This window comes from Gasterosteus aculeatus, chromosome 5 (assembly GCF_964276395.1).
Source record: "Gasterosteus aculeatus chromosome 5, fGasAcu3.hap1.1, whole genome shotgun sequence".
Taxonomy (NCBI): Eukaryota; Metazoa; Chordata; class Actinopteri; order Perciformes; family Gasterosteidae; genus Gasterosteus; species Gasterosteus aculeatus.
The window spans coordinates 12,122,673-12,139,122 of record NC_135692.1 but is presented as its reverse complement, the minus strand read 5'-3'; the positions used below and the strand labels follow the sequence as shown (position 1 = coordinate 12,139,122).

At 50.9% G+C, this 16,450-nt stretch overlaps 1 protein-coding gene across 7 annotated transcripts in view; it reads right to left on the bottom strand.

The window, feature by feature from the left end:
• LOC120819249 (zinc finger MIZ domain-containing protein 1) overlaps positions 1 to 16,450 on the bottom strand; it is a 90,972-nt gene that overhangs the window by 28,442 nt on the left and 46,080 nt on the right. For all 7 annotated transcript variants that reach the window (XM_078103423.1, XM_078103426.1, XM_078103427.1 and 4 more), the window contains one exon: positions 2,953 to 3,072. In XM_078103423.1, coding sequence (XP_077959549.1) covers positions 2,953 to 3,021 — 69 coding nt within the window. In that variant the 5' untranslated portion in view covers positions 3,022 to 3,072. The remainder of the gene's footprint in view (positions 1 to 2,952; positions 3,073 to 16,450) is intronic.

Below are 16,450 nucleotides of genomic sequence, written 5' to 3'. Positions count from 1 at the left end.
CTTGGCACTGCCCCGCCACAGATGTTCCCCTCAGTCCGGCCAAAACCCACCAATCAAACCTAAACCAGCGGCCAAGGGACCCCCCCCTCCCCCCACACCCACCCGCCTCGTCCCCCCGGGTGAGAGCGACCCTCCGGCTTTTTACGCTGCAGCAAAACGCTCGGCTCAGTCCGAGGGAAACAAAGACAGACAGGATTCCCAGCGTTCCTTCAGACGCAATCACGTCTGGTAACGGCTTGATCTGCACATCTGGAGCGAGACCGGAACAGGGCAAAGACTCCGTCCCCGTCCCCCCCACGATCACGGCTTTTGGTTGTCGCCGCTGTTGTCATTGAGCGACGCCCCCAGAGCACTGGAGACATATTAATGGAGACAATTAACCCTGAAAAAGAAGACGGTGGCAGACGAAAAACAGCTGCGCAGCCGGCGCAGCAGCAGCAGCCCGTAGTAGTTCATTGTGAAATATTGACGCTTTCAGTTTGAGGAAGTGCTCCTGCAGCGAGAGGAGAGTTCAGTTTCCGCCAAAACCATCTCTCCCCCCCCCTCCCATATGAGTGGAGAGCAGACTGGCTTCCCACAGCGAGAGGAAAAATACTGCCTGTGAAATAGATACCGGTGGTATCACGCAGCACATCTTCCCCCCGAAGTGTTCACAACGGTGCAGTTCTAGGACGCGGGAGGAGCGAGGGGGAGGGGAGGGAGGACAAAGTGCCACTGAGGAGCCGCGTGTTTGGTCGTGAATCCAGATAACTGTTTTTATGTGTTTTTTTGGAAACATCCTCGCCTCGCTTGGAGGTTAAACATGCAAGCGTATTTATTATTTATTTATTTAAGTTGGAGATATGTTCCCTTGAGGTATTTAGCACCACCAGGAAAACAAAGACTCAAAGATATATCAACGTACAAGTGCTCCTTTTCATACCTCAGGGTCAATTTATCTGCCGATTCATTTTGATAATGTCCAAAAATAGATAAATAGATTCCCGTCTTGGAACTCTAATTTACTATTACCTTTTACAATACTAATAGACATAAAGAGACATTTTTTAAGGATTAAATTAGTGTATTGAGGTGAATAATAACCATGTTCTCATAGTTTATCAACAGTTTGAGGTTGAGTTATTGTTTGGAAAATTACATCGTTGCAAATCCCACAACAGGACGGTAATTTAAAAATTGCCCACGCAATGATTTCTGATTTAACTTTCAACCCATGATTCAATCGGGCTGACAGATTCCAATTTCCTCTACTTTATCATCACGCTCAGCAGTGATTTATCATTTGAACAAAATCAATTTGTTCGCCTGTCCGCCGCGCTGGCTGCGGGTATTCAGACAGACATGTCACATCTTCCAGAGAACAACAACACAATGGAGGAGGCTTCATTGATATTCCTGCTTCACGTCCGCATCGGCCCCCCCAAGATGCCAAATTTCAGCATGTGCACACTTTCAATTAAAGCAAACAGCTGGATTGGTTTACAATATTTCCTTAATTATTTTAATGGCTTGGATATTGGACAATAGGGAGCAGGGGGAGAAGATAGGGAGTTAATTGTTCTGATCTCCCCCGATGATCATCTTTGTGTGCGGGGAGGAGAATAGACGGCCGGCTGAATGGGCTCGCTGCTCGTCTAATTGGCAGGACATAAATGGTATTTATTATGCGGGTCTTCCAAAACCCTGATTGTCTGCGGCACAAAGCCGCCTCTATTAGCGCGTTGCTGGCTCTCGCTGGTCGGCTTGAAATGACCCGGCGCTTAACCGTTTATTAGGTGGACTGGAGGCCTCCTTGTACGCACATGGATCTCTCTAATTGGCCCAATGTTTGCCCATGTGCTGCTTCCCCCGGGCCGCCAACATTGGGAACGTGTTTGTTTACATTTAGTTTCCCCCCCCCTCACCCTGCGGGGGGTTGATACACTTAACCTCCTGACATCTGAATCGTTGGCACTTTTGCGTTGGACGGAGCTAAGAACAATGTTTGTGCAATCACTGGGTCCAGTTTCACCTCCCATTAACTAAAGAAGGAGGCGATGGTGCATATTTGCTATCGAGCTGTAACCAGACTGGAGACACCTGCTTACTTAAAGACATCAAAGCCTGGCTCTGCGCGCGGGGGCTTCCCTCGGTTTACACTCGCCCCGTCTTGCTATCCGCCTCACCTTGTCTCTTTCGCGGTAATAGCTGGGGAACTCCCCGACGGGGGGGGGGGGGGGACCATTTGCCACGTTTGCACTTGTGTGTGTCTCCTGTGCAAGACCCCCATACATTGCCCCCAAAAGGGGACACAGAGCGCAGAAACAAAACGGGCCGTCGGTTAAGAGGGGAGATCAAAGGGAGAGAGACCTGTAGCCCGGGGTTACGCAAGTGTGTGTGTGTGTGTGTGTTTCATTCTGCCGGGGTTTGGTCCCGCGGTAAAAAGTGGGGAAAGCAGAACAAAAGGACGCACTGGGAGCCAGGAAGAAGGGTGACGACGGGGGAGGAAGGTAGGGGGGGGGGGGGGGGGGGGGGGCTCTGCTCTTTTGACCCCGGGCAGTAACCTCAGTCGCACCACGGTCCTGATAGTAAAGTATACTGGGGAGTTTTGTAATTTCGTCTGAACCCACTGAAGCCCACTGAACACTCACGAGGAAGTGATACGTAGGATGAGGTAACATCCAACACAGGCTCAGGACAACTACAGGCCCCCCCGAGCACCCACCTGTAGCCTCCTCGAGAAGGACGAGGTCAGAGCCCAAATATTACCTTGGAAGATTCTTTAACAACCTAAACATCATCATTAAGGTTAATCTGCTAGCTATCAGAAATATTGAAAATGTAACATTTTTTATAAAGACACAAACGTCCGATTAAAGGACGTGAAGCACTTCGGCCTCCCACCTGCACCACATGCCAGTGCATCGATGCATCAAGCCCCCACGTGCCATAAACCCCACAGCTGACACTCACCTGTTTGATACACAGCAGACGGTCATTGGTCTGCTGTATGTGTCTGTCCATCGACGGAATGGCGTTCATGTTGATTGTCCCTCTTCCGCCTCTACCTGCCAGCCATTAAACCGGTGCGTTCTGTAACACACACACACACACACACACACACACGTGTTAAAGCTTGCCTTACCTCTGCAAAGCTGCCAATCCCCATCACCACCAGGCTATTGCAGTTTAGTGTGCACATATTTGTGTGTGGCGCTGCGATCTGAGCGGGGGAGGTATTGATTTGGCAGGTGACGAGCACCTCGGAGAGCCCGGAGGACGACATTGCTCCGCAGCTCCTCGCGACGCCCTTAACAAGCCCCGGCGGTTTCCCCTCAAACGCCGCAAGACCCCTTTCGGACAGAGAGAGAGAGAGAGAGAGGACACGCCGGGGCGGCTTAGGGAGGATGTCTGACCGCGTTTAAAGCACCTCGGGGGCCAGAATGGACAGAGGTGGAGGGGGACACACACACACCCACAAACACACACACAGAAAACGGCATGAAAGCCTTCCATCCCGGCCTGTGAGAACATTAACTTGGCATGTGGTTCTCTGTTTACATTACTTAGCCATTATGTAATCTTCGGTTAACAATTATCTGTACCCTGGGCCCAGACATGCTCTACATTTCATTTCTCCCCTCCTGCCTCCCCCCCCACCCATCGCTCTCCTGCTACATAAGAGTTCCTCTAACAAAACCCCTTACAGCGCACTATTGATTTTGGAGCAGCAGCTTATGGAAAACCGTTTTTTTTTCCCCTTTTCTTTTTGTTCCAGAGGAATCATTTTTTTCACGGGAGGCAAACAACGGGTCTGTGATCCGACATGCTAAATGGCGTTATCCCGAGTTAAAAAGTATTAACCTGCGTTAAAGGTTATCGGTTTCCCCCGTGGGGGGGGGGGGGAGGGGGCGGACATTGTGCTGCGTTCAACATCAAATAAATATTACATTAAGTCGTAGTGGCTTCAAGCGGCGCGGTGGGTGAATCAACAAGCACATATTTTGGGGGTGGTGGAGGAGAGTGAATCCCTCCATCTGTACCCCCCGACCCCCCCTTTAAGTCCTCCTTTATCTCATTCGGTCTTAATGTTTCCTTCCCTCGACTGCAGGGACGTCGCTTCCTGCGGCGCATCATCTTTCCCTCAGACACTCGCCCCCATCACTCAGACCCCTCCCCCCCCAACGCCGTCTTTCTCCATTACCATCACAGGCTGAGAAATTTCCCCCCGCACAAAGTACCGGTGAGATGAGAGAGAGAGAGAGAGAGAGAGAGAGAGAGGAGGCAGCATGCTGCACCATACTGATAATGCTCACTTAGGGGTCTCTAGCTGGATTTAACGGTGGGGCCGGTAATCTACTCCACTAGACAGCTAAAGAGCTTTTATGCTACCTATTGGAGCTGCTCGTGCCCACACTTGAGAGGGAAGGAGGGCACACGAGTGACTTCCTCTCCATGAATTAGAAAGCTCATAAAAATAAATAAAAAAGGAGAGACGTCGGAGGACCTTTTTCCAATTCCGACTCTCAGAAAGGAAGTGTTTGGGTCCTAGCTGGACACCCTTTGTGACTCTGACTGTGAATGTGGTAATTTAAAGGAATTTGCAAACAAGCTTCATTCAATGTAACGAAATCACCTGATTTCAACACAATGAAAAGGTTAATAGTGAAGCAACGCTAAATAAAATGGATCTGATGAACATCTTCACATTTCTTCAAACAAGAACGGTCCGTCCCCAGCTGATGTACGTCCTCCCACTGACTTCCTCCACACAGTCCTCTCCTCCGTGCCAGCTGACAGCGAGCTGCTCCTCGGCTTGGGGGGGACCAGGACCATCGTGCCCCTCAGCCACCAGCAGGTGTCTCCCTGGCCCCTTCAAAGGCCCCGGCTAGTGGCACAAAGGAGGCGGAGCGGTGTTGCTTTAAGCCTTTACAAGCTCTACAAATCCTCAGCTGCTGCTTCCTAACAGGGCCCACTCAGCCCGCCACTGCCTGTCTGACCTTGTGGTTATTGATGAGCGGGTCGACCTGCTCTCCCCGTCTCTCGCCCCTCCTGCTCCCTCCCTCCCTATTTTTCTCTCTCCATGTCATCCCTCTTAGCTCCAACAGTGAGTTAAAATGAGGGGAAAGAAAGAGGGTGGGCTGCCATTCACCACCCCCCTTTTTTTATCTGTTAAACACACGTTGTAACGACACCGCCGACCTCCAACGCGAAGAGGCCCGGCTCCGTATATTTACAGGAACACTCTTCCCAAGATCATTTAAGAAGAAGTATGCGATGGCACTGTTGGGGACTAATTTAATTTCTTGTTCTAATTAAACACTATTCCTTTGTTATATCTTTAACGGCTAACAAGAGCCAAATTAAAGATTAAACTCGCGATGCTGTTGAGATATGACAACAGACGCAATTATGAGGCTCCAGCTCTTCTTTTTTTCTCTAATTTACAGATGTTATCATCCATTATGTTCTCAGCGCTATTTACCTAATGTGAACCCATTTGCCGTGATTCAGCTGGTTACCCCAGAAAATCCCCGCCGCGCGCTCCTGAGGGCGGCGAGGGGGAAATCGCCGCCGATGGCGCCGTTGCTTGGGCTTGATTTACCCCCAAAAAACTGCGCGGCAGGCGTTGCACAACAAGTAGAGAGCCGCGGATTCCTGCACAACAAAAGAGACGCGGGGGGGGGGGGAATCGAAGGGCGGGAGGGGAGGAGGGAGACCTGCCTTTCCTCCCTATTCAAAGGGAGAGGGGGGGGGGGGGGGGGGCTAAAATATATGTATTGAGTGGGAGCCGTAATAAAACGAAACGGGTGAGGAGATGCAGGCTGGGAACAAATATGAAAGGCAGCGGAGGATGGCGGCAAGGTGATGGAGCACCACCGGAGGATTGGATGAAATTATCTCTTTATAATCACGGGGCTTCTGCATGGCTGCCTCCTCCATTGCCCAGTGACAGATGAGGCCTAGCTCTTCAGATGGGCTTTTCACAGCGCTATCGGCCCACCTCGAGGGTAAAACAATGTTTTTCTCCCCCTCCCTCGTACCACCACTTTAAAAGCGTTGTTTCCACGCAGCACCACGCAGAGAACAGGGCGGCCTCCCTTCCGGGGGGGCGGCGCGCGTTTGTCACGTTACGTGACCACGTTACGTAAAGCGCACCTTGGAAAAGAAGGGATGCGGATTTAATTTGGTGACAAACTTGCGACAGCGGCGGGGAGCGGCGCTAAACGACGTTGAAGGAAGACACTAAAGCGGAACATTATCCGCCGTAAGTAAGGGGGATTGCTTTTTTGAAGTGTCACAATCCAAACATTATTTCCCCCCCCCCTAAAAAAAGACCCCTACTCCCGCATCTCTCAAACAGTTTCCAGCGCGTTAACGTAACGCAGACGAGTTGTGCGCCTCTGCGGGATGAGAAGCAGTGTGAGGGCGAGAAGTGTAGACAATGATTAGCTTTATCGCGCCATCGCGGCACGACAAATGGATCCCGAACCCTCGGCGCTTTACACCGTCTCTCAGCTGAGCTGTCAAGGCACAGCGAGGCGGTAAACAGATTTAATTTATTCATATAAATGGCTTGTGAACCAAAAAGCAGTCGGGCTACTCCGGGACACAGTGCTGCTAAAAGGCTATTCCCACTTCACCACAACTTGTGTCTTTTTTCTTGTCATTTGTGTGCCTCTCGCCCGGTCGTTCATGATGCTCAAAGTAACTGCTAAAAAGTGGGAACAGACGTTATTTATTACACCTTTATTGGGGTATTGTTTGGGTAATGTAAGCTGGATTCACATATCTCAACTGGAGGGAGTATTATTGTTACTGATGGCAAAAAACTACCCGACAAGTTTTTACATACAAATACAGCTTAAAATGACCATAGTGCTGATGTATTTCTGTAAATCTGTAAATATTTCTCTTTAAAATGTTTAAATGAAGTACAGAAAAAAATGAACCAGAATTGGCTTCCAAACTTCAACTTGCAGGAGCACAGAGAGAAACTTCCCCTTTCTCTTCTCTGTCGCTGAACTCTGCACACACTTCAATCTTCCTGCCGAATTGCGTTTTTCTTTGCGAGGCGGGTTTTATTAAAACGGAACGTACGCTCCAATGGAGACGCAGGTGTGTCTGAATGAAGACACATTTCCCTTCTTATGAGGCACTCGGCCGACAAGTATTGCACAAAGGCAGAGATTCAGAGGGTGGCTGCATGCGCAGAAATACAGCGAGCCGCACTGGCCACCATCCCGACCACACACACACACACACACACACACACACACACACACACGCGAACGCACACATCTTCTCACCTTCCCTTGAGTGCTGGACCGGCATCATGATACCACAACAACACCCTCAGTCCCTCCTAATGTGCTTTACAACAACACTACAGGCAGGGTGTTACACCTCTGCAGAGCTGTGTGAAACACCCCCCACTCGACCAGCACACACACACACACAGAAACACACACACCTCACTAATCGAAAGCTCAAAGCACTGCTGACTCGATTAAAAGGGAACAAGGTGGCCCAAGCGGAGAAATCAGCATCACTCCCGGACCTCACGGAGACACGTTGAGACGCGCCGATCAAGGTGGTCGCGTCCCTGCGTGTCATCTATTGTAGGTGAATTAGGCACTAAAGGGCTAATCTGCGCCATCATTGACTGGGGCTCGACTGTTTGCAGCACTTGCTTAAGGGCGATAAAGGTGAGGGAGGAGGAGCAAGCGTCTCTTCAGCCTCGTGATAATAATGAGCTTTGAATCCGAGATGTGTGTTTTTTTCCTGTCGTTTTAATTATCATCGCAGGGACGCCGTTGCTCCGAGGGAGGGGCGTTTAGTTGGGAGAGGACAGACCTCGGGCTCCAGGTGTCCGCCTGCTTCTCCGCCTGGTGAGCGGCCAGGCAGCCAGCGAGGACAAAGCTGTGTTTGTTCGACGGAGGAAAAAGCAGGCGAGGGTGGAAATGTGTACGAATCGGCGCCGCTTCCATTGTTGCCTTACAGAATGTGCCGTAATCCTCGGCAAGCTCCAACCAGAGCTGGCACGGAGGATAATATGAGCCGCCTCCCGCCTGTCCCACCTCCCTGCCATGCCTCCCCTCCCATCAGCCCTTCTCCATCACCTCCTCCTCCCTTCCCCCATTCCTCTGCTGCACACATATGGACGCAGAGCCACTCAAGTGCACACACACACACACACACACGCACACACACACACACACACACACCTCCCCACATGGCTCCTTAACAGGCTTGGGAATGGATTTCCTTTATTTAATGTGGTTTGGTCTGCAGCTCCAGCAGCAACCGTCAGCAAGGGTGGGCTCGCAGTTGTGCCACTCACTCACTCATTCGCACGCACACGCACACGCGCACACGCACACACATACGCACACAAGCCAAGGGGCCCTGCTGCGTTTGTCGCTGTTCACTGATCTCTCCCTCTTCCCCTCGGTCTTTCTCCAGCTACCACTCTCCTTCAAACTCCCCCAAATCTCTCTGTCTCACGCAGACCCACATTCACGCCCCCCCCCCCCTTTTCTGCCCTCTCACTCCTTTTTTTTATTTTTTATTTTCATGACAGCTCACATAAGCAAGCCTCCTGGATTCCTGCGGGAGCCCCACGTTCGGTACACAGAGATTGTTCAGCCCGTCAGGCACATCTGCAGCGTGATTAGAAAAGCAAAGGGAGCATGGTGGTGGTGGTGGGGGGGCAGGAGGGCCATTGGTGCTGCTACACCCGCCCACCCTCCTGCCCCAGCAGCAGCAGCAGCAGCAGCAGCAGCGGAAGAAGAACTCGGGAGGGTTGAGGATCATAGAGGGGCCCAAGCAATATCTCCTCTCTAACCAAGTGTAACGTTCCACCGGCTCTCAGGGGCCGATCGCCGCCAGTCACAAAAAAAAAATAGAAGAAGAAAGAAGACAAAAGGCTGATGGGGGCCAGTCTCTCTCCACCACCGAGCCCACACCCACCCTCCAACCCGCCGCGACTACCCACAGCAAGCACGGGGAGAAACGTGCATACGTGAGGAGCAGCACATCTTTCTCTCCCGCCTCCTCCAAACAGCCACTCTTTTTAATTTCCTTGCGTCCTCACGCTAATAGGGGGAGGGAGCAGGAGGGGGGGGGGCAGCCCAGATGAGCCACATGGCTGCGCGTCGCTTTCAAAAGAGCCCCCCCCACCAAAGAAGAAAAGCGAGCACGCGTGAAGCTAACAGCTAGCCAGCTAGCCTCGTGGGGCTCCATCAGGCTCACAGCGCGCTGCCACGCTCCGCTCTCTGCTCCGGCTCAATCCTGCAGGAATTTCGGACGCACGTGAGGATGATGTTGAAACCAGTTGAGCCAAAGTGTAAACCTGCGATGGGGCTGTTGGGGGATTGAGGTGAACTTGCACCCGATGTCTCACAAAGAACGCCCGTCACTCGGCCCCCACAAACGAGTCATTTTTTAAATTTCCGTTTCCGTGAGACATATTGTTGCCGTGCAGGTGCTGACAAGGCTTGAGACAAACTTGAGAGTGAGTGTTTTTCTTTTGCGCCCCCCCCGCCCTCGCTCTTTTTATTGCCAGTCTCCTGGTTTGTTATGCATGCAGCTCATGTGTCCCTCCTGCGAGTGGCTGTTCATTTCCCACATACCATCCTTAATCCGGTCGGCCTAAAACTTTGAAATAGCGTGAGCCGCGGACGCAGCCGCTGCCCGGGAGGAGCCGTTATGAGGTCTGGGAGAGAGGGAGAGAGAGAGAGGGGGGGAGACTGATAGCGCTAGGGGGAGGAGTGACAGGCGGGCTGCAAGATACATGGGAAGGAATTCAAAGAGGGCCGAGAGCAGAACACAAGGCGTGTACGTGTTTGTGGGTTCGCAGCCTCGCCGGCGTACGCCGTGCGGTCGGTGGTGATAAGTCAGGGGAAGTGGTGTGTGTTCTGACGGCTAGTGTGTGCGTGTGTGTGTGTGTGTGTGTTTGATTAGGTTATTTGTGGGGGCAGGGGGATGGAGGATCTCCCGATCGCCATTGTGCCGGTGACCTTTGGCCTTTTGTGACTCGACTTGAGTGAATGGGAGGAGAGGGTCGCAGAGAGTGAGAGGGAGGGATTTTAAATAGTGCATGAGCTCAACCTGCCACAGCTCTGATGGACAGCAGCAACGCGAGCGTTATCAGTTTCACCGAAGACGCCAGAGAAGACATATCGTCAAACTGCCAGCACCCATAACGACCTCACGGACGTCTCTATTTTAAAAGTTCACAAGCTGAGAGCGCGTATCTCGGCCTGCTGTCGCTACGCATGATTCATTACCGTTTCTGTGAACTGATGAGTAATCTTAATTATGTCAGTGACAAAAACAAACTGAGGCATAGAACTTTAGGCAGAAAGCTCTTCCCCTTAAAAAGTTAAAAAAAGCTAAATTCTAAACAATAATGGTGGCTAAGATTAGCAACCATTAGCTTTATTCAAATCAAATGAATGTTCCCTTAATCACAGATTAATGACAGAAATATTCCATACATTTTGATTCACGCCACACGGAATATGCAGTCTTTTCATCAACTTGTGTCCAAACTTCGCTGGCCCCGCATCCCCTTGACGTCTGCTCTCCGACACTCCGCAGACCTGCATCGGGGTCCTCTGACCGGCGAGGCTTGTAAAGATAAAATGTATATATCAGCATGTTGTTTGATAACCTCGCTGAGCGGACTGATCCGGCGTTAACAGCTCGCTCGTATCTGCAGCCATCGGCCCCCCTCGGGGGAGAAGCCTCTCATTCCACAAATGTGCTCAATTAAAAAGAGCGGCGTGCTTGGAGAGGGGCCGGCGAGGGGCCTTTCCGTGCGCCCGTTTGATCAGGATTTCCTAATTGGTCAATGACAACACATTACCCGACAGGCGGACGCTTGATCAGCAGAGGGGAGGCTTTTGACTGCAGCAGTTCAGCCTTTTGCCCCCCCCCCTCCCCCATCCAACAGGACCCATCCAGGCGGTTAGTCTGTGTCCGAGTGCGTGTGGGAGTGTGTGTGTGTGTGTGTGTGTGTGGGGGGGGGGGGGGTTACGCAGAGGTTAGCTGCCGCATATCACTCACAAATCTTCCTCATGGAGGAACACAAGCATGTGATGAATTCCATGCGACAGGCGGGACTCCGACCTCCTCCTCCCCTCCCTCCCCCTCCTCCTCCTCCTCCTCCTCCCTCCCCTCCGGTCGTGTCCACAACTCGCCACTTGCGCCGGCCAAATTTGCCAGAGACTGTAGGTCCGCCCTGCTCTGCTTGCCGCTGTGCAAATGAATGGGGAAAGCCTCCCGTCTCACGTGTGTCCCGGGGAGGACGAGGAGACACTGCGCAGACTCCTCAATCAAACGGACATATCTGTCTTTTTTTAATGCAGTATTGTTTCATTTCAGCGCATAATATTTCAACCCATCCTACTGCGCGGTGCTCTGGAATCGTTACGGAGGTAACAAATAAATGAACTGAAGGCAAGCCGGCGAGCTGGCAAGTAGTCTCAGTGATGTGGATCACTTGTTTGTAGAACAGAGTGTCTCATTTTATATAATCTTACAGCGAGCTAAAAATAACATCAAATGAATATTGAATGCCAGGACAGAGGAGGCGTTATGCAATTCAAGACTTGTGCTGTCAAATGGAGCGATAACAGCCCCGTCCTTTCTCACACACACACACACACACACACACACACACAAAAACATCACACAATGTCTTTCATGGCACAAATGTGCAGAAATGTTTTATAATGCGCAGAGTTGTTTATTTATACCATTTTGTTTCATCAAAGGCTGTTTCAAGCTTATTAGAACACCCAAACAGACATATCACTCCTTCAAAAAAAGGTTTATTTCGCCACGTCATTGGCATATACACCATATACTGTGTATAAAACATTAAAAACTGACAGAAGCACCAAGGCCTTACATTTATGGAGTACGGATTCCGAAGCTTTGCTTGAAAAATGAGCGGTTTCCGGGAATTTTTTAGTCGACCCAAACATTCATGAATGTAGAAGCACCCGTAGCCGCTAATACTGAAGCGAGTACCTCGCTACCTGCACATCGAGGCCCTGTGTGATATTCCTATCTCCAATGTTCATGGCTGTCGTTCAGCCCCACCTCATCCATCAGGGAGGTTGAGCCTGCCTGACAGGGGAACATAAACAATGCTGCATGCTGCACACACACACACACACACACACACACACGGCTAAAGACAAGTACATAAACAGACAGAGGGGGAAGGTGTGAGAGGCAGAGAGACACTCGACTCGGGGAGGGGAGGAGAGAGACGGCTTCAGGGAGGGGGGGGGGGGGGGGGGAGTGAATGCTGCAAGAAGCGGGAAAAAGTGGAGAAACTCTTTATCCTCCTGTTTCAGCCCGCCGAAAAAAACTGCTGAACCATCAGCAATTACAGGGGGGGGGGGGGGGGCGAGCAATGAATCTCTCTCTCTCTCTCTTTCTGCAGTGCTCCGCTCACTCGCTCCCTGCAAAGGTGAGCGGCCTCAGTCACCTGGCCAGCTACACACACACACACACACACACACACACACACACACACACACACACACACAAATCAAGCTGCTGCGTGATCAGCCGACTATTATCAATCCTCCTTTGCAAACCAACTGACACTTTGCATCTCCTTTTTCCGCGACTGCAAAGTTTACGCTGCCGGGGAGCGAGGCGACATGCAAAGCGGCTGCTTTTGGCGAGAGCGGACGGCGCTGTCACGGTGATACAGTACGAGCGGCCCCGGGACAAAGGCGAGGGCAGCGCGCACGCACATACGTCAGGGCGCGGGGAGAAAGTGCTGAGCATATAATTAGCTAATCCAGTAGAAAGCACAGATAGGCAGTCACTTAATTAAAATGATTAATTAAGGGCAATAAAAAAAAACTAAAAAAAAAAAGAAAAAACTTCCTTCGCTCAAAACCGCTGTGTATAATTACGAGCGACTCCCCCTTCTCGGCGTCGGAGGGCCTCGGCGCGCGAGTACGCTTTGCATGTCAATGTGTTTGCGCGTGCACACGTGATCGGCGCATCTCCGCGGCGAGGGGAGGGGGGGAGAGTCAGTTTCTGCGGCTCATTCGGCGTTAGGATCCTCGGCTAATGAGATTAGTCAATAATGGATTGAAAGCAAGCAGCCCCCCCCCCCCCCCCCCTCCCCGACACAATGGCCAGACAGGCTGCCCTGTCAGCGACACATCCTCCACTGGTCGATACGCAAACACACACACACACATACACACTCGGAAACACATCCAAACAACAGGGGCCACCTTTTTAACATACAAATTGTGTTATAATATCGAGCGGCGCCTATTTGAGACGGTGCTACGTGCCTTGTGGGCCGCAGACGGTTCCCTGGGATTGATATTGAAATCGGGGAGGGGGGGGTATATCCAGTCCTGAGCTACAGAAGAAAAAGAAAAAAAAAAGATGGATATTGTAGACGGCATGCCGGGGCCTTTTGAAAGCCTTAGATCTCTTTCATCACATGAGTGAACGCTTGGCAGCGAACACCGAGAGAAAAGAGTCCCGCTCGATCCTCCACTGCACACAGTGTGTCTGAGGAAGGACAAACAAGTCTCGAGAGTTGAGGACACTTCGCTTCCCGGATAAACAAAAAAAAAAGGCATGAAACGCGTGTTGAATCGCGTGAAACAACCTGTTCATGAGGGCAGAATAACCTCGCGCAAACAGGACACGGCGAGCCGGGCCGCTGATGTGCGCGACCTTAATGCGTTTACAATACTGAGCCTTGCATAAAGAGCTTTAGAGCGCCGGCAAACACCAGAACCCGATCGCTCTTCTGCTGCTACTATTCAGACGGGCTCTGAATGACACCTCGCTTTCTATAAGCGCGCCGGCGTTTTATCGCCCCGGGCCGCGTCTGTCAGGCCACACACACTCTGAAGTTTGGGCTGGAAAAGCATGTGAGGCAGTTAGTGACAGAACTATTTTTAGTGAACATGAGGTATTGTTGAGTGGCAGCTGTGTATTAATGAAAATACAGTAACAGTAAGTGAGAACGCTGCATTAGAGTGACGCATTAATCTTAACAGCAATTTGCATATCATTTCGAAATCCTTTTGATGGACATTGACATGGAAAAGCGGGATAACAAATTTCATTGAGATGTGTCATTTGCTGGGTTGAAATGAATGTATATGAATGTGAGTGTTGACCGACACCCAAACCCTGGTGCGTAAGTGTGTCGGTGTTCCCGTCAGGCCGCCTCCCCGGCTGGGGTCGGCATCGCGCTGCCAAAGGTCAACCCCCTGGTAATTTGCTTTACCGATGCCCCTTCATCAGGGGCAGTCGAGGTCCCGCACGACCACATCCTCCAATATCAGCGACCTGTGTCTTTCTGCCGGAGGAAAAGACACCTTGTCCCCGAGTCCCAGCGTGTCTTTTCAGCTGATGTGACATTCTGTGTGGGACTTTAAAGGTAATTTGACGTACATTCAGACACCAAAAGGATTTAAGTGCTGTCCTTTTGCCTCCCTCTTCCCGACTCCAAAGCACGAACCGCAGTCAAAACGGCGAGCGTTCTCCTGCTTAGTATTCAGCTGCAACTCTCCAAGGTGGACACCGTGGCGTGTAGACAATCTGCATTTTGATTGGCGTGCAGCGGAAGTTTCCGCACGGCTCCTAAAAGGGCGGCCGCGTCAGGGAAAAAACAACACGGAACGGGCATTTAGGAAATGCAATTTCTAAGAATATTTAGCAGACTGTGCTGAGGAACAACAAACAACTTAGCGGGATTTATCTTGTTTCATTAAGCAGCCCCGGCGCTGACACCGGGATATGATGGCAATGCGATCGCTTGCTGCGCTGCGGCTGTGTTGGCCAACACCGAAATGCCAGCGATATATAACCCTCTCAGAGAGCCATTTGTAGGATCTCACCATTAGGAGCCACTTTGTTCCTGTAGCCCCTCTGGCCTCAAACCAGGCTTCAGCCTCCGATGGCTGTAACCATGGCAACTGCTTTCATTCAACACTTGCAAATAATGAAGACAATGTGTTTTCCATTTAGATGAGCTTTTCCTTTTTTTTTTTCCTCCTTTTTTTTTTGAGCAAGAAGATATGGAGAGTCCACCCCGACTGTTCCATTAAGGGGGCTTAACAACATGATTCCTTTTGCTGGGTGCGCTGCGCGGTCCGAATCACGGATTAAATTGGTCTGGTGGGACACGAGTCAAAACCAGTGTTCAAGATTCAACATTATGTTCAGCAAGTAAACTTTTAGAAGTTGTTTTTCTTGCTGTACCGGGGTGGACTCCAGTGTTGTCGGGAGAAACATCAATAAAAAAATGGAGAAGTGCCTCGGGCAAAGAATTTAGTATCTTGATCACAGAAAGCGAAAAAACAAAACAAAAATACTAGGAAAGTGTGGGCTCGTAAAGGCTTTAAACAAGCCTGTTGATTATATTTAATTTGCTTGGTTTCATCATCTGACTACTCTTTTTGTTCCGGTTTCTTTATAGTGTTTACATGTTGCCATTTTTCCGCGTGCACAATGTTATCTCAAGAAGAAACGGTTGAACAGTGAAAACAAGTCTCGTAATAAAACAGAATTACTCTTCAACTACCCCCCTTGTATCAGCAGCATCTCATTATTAGTCAAATCAGAACAGGGTGGTAAAGTGCATGCGTGTGCAAACGGGCACACACACACACACACACACACAGCTGAAAAGAATGGAAATAACTTGATGGGCAGGAGTCTCCTTTCCGCTGTTTATAGGGAAAACTCTGGAAGCAGCGCCAGCGTTCCAGGGCCAAATTAATTCAAGTTCCACAAATCACTACACGGGAAACACGCTGCCGTTCTTCACTTTCGCCTCTTTATTCTTTTGTTGTTGTCGTTCTTTGCATCTCAGCAAACTTCCTCTTGATTCGCCGCGTTGTTCGCTGGTCGAGGAAAGCACACGAAACGCATATGGAGTGCAGCCTGTTGCCTGGCGCGGGCGTCGCGTGTTCACACGAACCTATTGAGGCCTATCGACCGGAGGAGCCGCCGTCGATGGCGTCGCCATTCCGTCTTCCATGCTTGGAGCTCCGGTCGGAGGGACTCGGTTCCTACCTGACAGCCGGAGCAGCGACCTTTACAGAAACAAGGGCACCACAGTAGCACTTCAGAGCATCTTGTGTTTGCTCCCACAAACAACTCGTGTGCAAACCACACGTGTGTGTGGGTTCACCGTGATTGATGCACAAGAGATTAAAAAAAACAAAACACCGTTTGACTCGTGAATCCGGCTCCAATCACACGCTCTCTGTGACGCACTCGCCGCACGCTATCTGCGCCGCACACGGCCCCGCGCTGCTGATAAGCGGGGCTGAGGCGGTCATATCTACCTCTCGTGGAAGCGTTTCTTCTTGAATGAATCAACCTCCTCCAGAAAAAAAAGCATCTAGGGTTTACCGGGCTGAGATGCTCGCGGGACTGCGGAGACCGGCGGCGA